Genomic DNA, 6000 nt, shown 5'->3' with positions numbered 1-6000 from the left:
TCCAGTGCTGCACTGGATTCAGCCTGGAGTCCCACCTCACGGACACCAAGGGAAGCCAGGTTTTCTCTGGTACAGCGTTCTCAGGAGAGACTACCCTACTGCTGACTGGGCCTGGCTCTAAGGGCCAGACAAAAGACTTTTTTGGTCTCCTGTGGAAATAAGTCCAATTATTTGAAAACCATGGAGTATAGTAAAACTAGACAAAAACAATTTCTCCTAAATCAGTCATGGCCACACATGATAATGTATACATGTAATCCCAAGCACACAGGACTGCTGAAAATTCGAGGCCAGCCTGGGCTATAGAGCAAGACTGTCTCAAAAAAAGGACTAAATCAACTGAGGCACACAGCTTCTCAGGAACCCTGTATCTGCTGAGCCCCACGTCCACCACACACTAGCTTAGGTGCTTGATCCTTTATCGTTGCAACTCTGGGTTACAGTCCTATCGCCACACTCACCCCACTGTGATGTTTCAGTATTTCATGACCGGTGGCTTTGGCTTTTTGTCCCTTTGGTAGCCTGGTGAAACTGATAAACTTAGGCTTTAAATGGTTTTTCAATGGATAAAATACACAGCAGTACAAAAACAAACCACACACACACACACACTGGATTGATTACAAAAGAAACCAACTATATTAGAACACAGTTCTGGACTCCAGAGGTCTGGCAGGAACTCCTTGAGTGCAGGGACCGTGTCTTTATCTCTGCACAGCCAGTGCCTAGCACAAAGCCTGGCACGTAGATGATACTTAGAAATGTTTATTTAATGAATGAATAGAAAGGTAGCTATTGTCAAGTCAGCCTGAGAAGTGATCCATTGCAACTGCTTGTGCATACATCAGTGGCTTGCATATGTTTCACCCCATCTAAAACCATTCAGATTGGGGCTGTGAAGGAACTGACGACCAAGAACAGGTACCATAGCAGATAGTAGTGACTGGCTACTGGAAGACCAGGAAAACAACAAACTCATTATTTCACCTGCTGGAACTTTCAGAGCTAAAGTAAACAGGCTCTGTCTTTTTAGAAGGAGGTGGTGGTACTGGGAATCAAACTCAAGACCTTGCACTTGTCAGGCAGGCACTGCCCCGCTGAGCTACATCCCCAGCCCCCCAGGCTCTCTCTTAAGATCTCTTCAGTTTGGAAGTGAGGTGCTCCAACTTCCATAAAACACTACCAACAGTTCTGATGAAGGAAAAAAAGAAACCCGAGCTAGCTTGCTGATATTCCCCAGGCACCTCTGCTATCCTGAATTGGGTCTCATCTCTAAGAAAGAGAAGAGCACCCCTAAAGACCACCATAGGAATGAGATGTTCCTTTTAGGTTGAGGTGGTAGTGTCAGTCTTAGCCAAAACTTTTGTTTTTGTTTATGTACCAAAAGAAAAACTAAACAAGCAGGAAACAAAAGCTACTTCTGTCTTACAGATACATAAAGGGCCAAAAGGTGTGTTCTAAACTGAGTGCTGAGTTCTATAAAATATTTTAAAAAGAAAAAGAAAACCCCAATTTTAAAGCAGAAACTTGCTACTAAATGGGGTGCATAAATTTTACTTTTATAGCTTTTAAGAGACCCTCCCAAGTAAGAAGGCTTCTCTGAAAGATGGCAGGATGCAGTTTTCAGACGCTTGATGGGTTTCCCAACATCTGTGGGAAGAAACATGGCTTCAAGTAGGTGCCTTCTTTGAAGGAAACAAACTAAAACCAAAAGAAAAAAAAAAAAAAAGCAAACTACAGGTCAAAATTTGCTTTTAATAGAAAAAAAAAAAATCCTCCCATTCCTAAGGTATGTGCTTTCCTTTTTGACCTATTTTTCCTTTAAGTTGTCTGCAGGTTCCCTATATTTTTCCTAGTGCAGTAAACAATGCAATCAAAGAAATAAAAACCAGGGTCCACTCTTGCCCCAAATACTGAAGAGGGTCAAAGAGAAGGAATCACAGTATGGAAAATGGCCCAGCTCCAAATATACAAACATTTTACAGAGAAAAAGAAAAACAAAAACAACAAAACAAAATACCCCCCAAAGACATTATTATTGATGTTCCTGGTGCATATTCTAGAGCATAATATCACAATGTTTCTTTCCCAGAGTCTGGCTCACCAAGGAGACAGCGAGTTTGTGCCTCAGGAAAGGCTGGGGGTGTTTACCAGTCTTCCCTGCCAAGCGGAAGGCTTTGTAAGAGCTCAATCTCTTAACAGAAACATCTGTGGTATAAATGAGTCTAAAAGGGGACAAAGGCAGGCAGGCACCTGTCACTTCTCCAAATCAGCCAAAAAGCTTAAGAGTGTGGGACTCAGGGACAGATGCCATTAAGAGTTGAGGGATGGAGGGAAGAACAAGAGGAAGCACCAAAATGAGTGGCTGTTTTTGGTTCCAAAGCCAAAAAAACCCAAAACAAAACAAGCCCTACTGAATATGGCAGCTGGTCTGGATGAGGAACTCCCCTGCTCCTGGAGTCATGCAATAACAATAATGGCTTTGGAGCCCCAGCCCCATGACAGCCACAGTTCAAGGACCAGAGCAATTTACACCATATCACACTGTATGCAAAAGAATGGACTGATCCCAGGTTGGGAGGGTAAGTGCTTTGACAACGTGGGGAGCAAGGTGAGCTCTCACTTTGAACCCCAAAGCATGCCTGGGCTGTGGCCTTCCTTTTCTTTCTTTCTTTTTTTTTTTTTCCTTTTTTTCTTTTTATCAGTACCGGGGATCGAACTAACGACCACCTGCTTGCAAGGCAGGTGCTTATGCCGCTGAGCTAAATCCCCAGCCCCTGCTGTGGCCTTCCTTGATTGCCATTTCTGCAAAACCACAGGCCACCGCTGCCACTTGTTCTGTGGAGATGTACCCTTCTGTTTGCCAGCAACATGGCACCTCTGGTAGGAACCCTCAGAGATCTCAAGGGCACCAGTTACATTTCAATAAGACAAGTAAGAGCCTTGCCTCATCTTTGCCAAACCAGTTCCCTTTTTAAGCTGCTGCCAGCGAGCTACCTTCCCCTCCAAGCAGAGTTCAACTTCCGTTTGTTTCAGAGCCTTTAAGGATACAAAAACATAACACTGGGTTGCCTTCCAGCATCATATCTGCGTTCCAGAGTTTGGTCCATGCATCTTTACAAGCATAAGACCAAGTGTACACAGATAGACTAGTCTGAAAAGGGTCCTGGTTCCTTTGATGCCTCCTCTAAAAGAAACAACTTTCTTAGAATAAGATGGTGAGGACATTGAGTGAACTCTCAACTTCTGGAAGGGTAGCTTGTTTTGTCCATTTTTCAATGACAGGATGGGAGGAACCCAACATTTTCAGTTATGACAATGAGATTTTTGTTTTTGTAAAAAAGGATCCTATGTGGAAATGAATGGGACAATGATAAAAATAAACAAATAATTAAAATTCCAAACCAAAACATTTCTCCTGGCCCCAAGATCCTAGTCAGTCCTCTAAGACTACAATCTCCACATTGTGGACTTGATGCTGATGTTCTTCCATCTCAGCCACAACTTTCTCCTCAGTCCTCAGCTCTGTCTCCAAGATGACTGCTTTGCTCTCAGTGTCTTCAGCCTCAGGGTCTGGGGCTGGGTCAATTTCAATGATGGTCTGCCCATCCTCTGAGGTGCTTTCCACGGCCTGGATTGCTGAGGTCAGGCCAGACTCCATGGCCACAAGCTCCACAGGGCTTACCATGGTAGCCATGTTGCCCAGGGTACTGCCATCCTGCATGGTGGTGGAGCTTAGCAGTGCCAGGCTAGATGATGGGTGGATGGTCACTGTGTCTGGTGAGCTACTTTTGGCCGAGGAGACCACTGTGGCGTAGCGGAAGAGCTGAGGGCCAGAAGGCAGTGTGTGGACAGTCACAGGGCTGGAGCCCTGGCTGAGTGTGGCCACTGGAATATTGCCCATGGAAAAAGACTGACCCACAGGGGTGATGGTGATGGGTGAGATGACTGTGAACTGAGGCTGCTGCTGGACGGGAGGAGACGGGCTCAGGACAGTGGTGGAGGCTGGCCGCTGGAGCCGGGGCCTTTTTGGAGGTTTTGGAGTGCTCACAGGCATCAGTACCACATTTTGAACTGTCTGGGATTTTAGCCTATGATCCTGGGCTTGCTTCTTTTGCTCTTCCAGCTGGCGTTCCAAGTCTAGAGGGAAAACAAAAACAAAAACAAAAACAAGACTATGTAGAGGGAAGTATAATCTTGGGCATATTGAGTGGGGAATCAGCTGACATGTCTTGCCCTACTTTACCTACTACACAGTGTCAGGCAAGTCACTCCATTATCTGTCTTTCTTTCTTTTGGTACTGGAGATGAAATCCAGGATCTTCATATTCACACTGAGCCACATTCCCAATTGCTTTTTTTTTTTTCCCCAATTGCTTTTTATTTTTTATTAAAAAAAAAAAAAAAAAAAAAAAGGCTGGGCTTGACTTGCAATCTTTTTGTCTCAGTCTCCCAGAGTGCTGGGATTACAGGTATGCACTACCACACCAAACTCCATTGTTTTGAAAATGACTAGACTATGCCTGACAAATGCGAGGTCAAAAGTTCGATCCCTGGTACCACCAAAAAAAAATCAAAGAGAGAGAGAGAGAGAGACAGACAGACAGACAGACAGACAATGATTAGATTGGAAAATTCTTTAAAATTTTATTTATTTATTTACTTTTTTATGGGTACCAGGGATTGAACTCACAACTGCACACTTATAAGGCAGGTGCTTATGACACTGAGCTAAATCCCCAGCCCCCTGACTAGATAATTTTAAAAATCCCCTCCAATTAAGAGAGAAGGGAGGGGAGAAAAAAAAAAGGGAGAAATTAAAAAAAAAAAAAAAGAAAGAAAGAAAAAGATAAAAAAGAAAACATGGAAATAAAGCTTTGTAAATAGGGAGGGGACGAGAGGTTGAAGGGAGGGTGGGGGAATGGGGAAAATAAGTTAAATCATGCACAGGTACAAATTCTCTATTTATGTGATCGTTACATATATCTCAAATGTACCAACACAATCTAAAGTGCAAAAAAAAAGCAAGGAAGACAATGCCGGAAAAAATATAAACAGCTAGATCAATTCAAACCTCTGTAAAATGAATTTTCAGATATTCAAGACTGAAAAAAATAAATAAAAATATCCTCCACTAATTATATTTCATTGTATAATTAATGGCAAGGCAACAGTTAGTTCAGAATCTTTTTTAAACTAAGAGTCTACTTTATTCAACTCTAGAAGCTCTCTGGCATTTTGTCACCTATCTGCAAAATGCAAACCAAAGAAGCCTCCAATTGGACTTTTCTCATTTTTCATTTTCCCAAATTTAGCCCTAGGTTAAAACCCAGGGCCTCAAGCATGCTAAGTACCTACCCTATCACTGACCTACATCTCCAGCCTGTACGTGTTTATGTGTGTATTAATAGTTAGGGGGGGTGGGTTACTGGGGGTTGAGTCCGAGACTTTTACACTTAGTATATCCACAATGATACATCATATTTACATGGTTGTTAGTATGCTATTTCAATGCATGTATACAGTGGGTAGTGATTACATCAGATAATTGGCACATACAAATACAAATAGTACTTCTTTGTGTTAGGAGCATTCAAAATCTTCTCTACTTGTTATTTTGACATTTCAATTAACTGTTGTCAACCACAGTTACTCTACCCTACTATAGAACATTTGAATGTATTCCTTTTATGCACCCTTGTACCTACTAATCACCCTCTCTCCATTCTCCTTTCTCTGTTCCCTCTGGTGGCAAGGGTGGGTGTGTGTGTGTGTGTGTGTGTGTGTGTGTGTGTGTGTGTGTGTGTTGTTGGGCACTGAACACAGAACCTCAAGTATTTTACCACTAGGCATTATCCTCAGTGCTAGTAATCATTATTTTGTTCACTACTTCTCTGAGATCATCCATTTGGTCTCTCTCTCTCTCTCTCTCTCTCTCTCTCTCTCTCTCTCCCTCCCTCCCTCCCTCTCTCTCTCCCTTTCCCTCTCCCTCTCCCTCTC

The 6000-nt window shown here is 43.0% G+C and overlaps 1 protein-coding gene across 10 annotated transcripts in view; it reads right to left on the bottom strand.

Annotated features, from left to right (window-relative positions):
- Positions 1-616: 616 nt before the first annotated feature.
- Gmeb1 (glucocorticoid modulatory element binding protein 1) overlaps positions 617-6000 on the bottom strand; it is a 37848-nt gene continuing 32464 nt past the window's right edge. For all 10 annotated transcript variants that reach the window (XM_063235905.1, XM_013154158.3, XM_063235910.1 and 7 more), the window contains one exon: positions 617-4140. In XM_063235905.1, the coding sequence (XP_063091975.1) occupies positions 3437-4140 (704 nt within the window). In that variant the 3' untranslated portion in view covers positions 617-3436. The remainder of the gene's footprint in view (positions 4141-6000) is intronic.

Source organism: Cavia porcellus, unplaced genomic scaffold (genome assembly GCF_034190915.1).
Source record: "Cavia porcellus strain 051 isolate PalLab524CR breed Dunkin Hartley unplaced genomic scaffold, mCavPor4.1 scaffold_25, whole genome shotgun sequence".
Classification (NCBI taxonomy): domain Eukaryota; kingdom Metazoa; phylum Chordata; class Mammalia; order Rodentia; family Caviidae; genus Cavia; species Cavia porcellus.
This window is presented reverse-complemented; position numbering and strand designations above follow the sequence as displayed.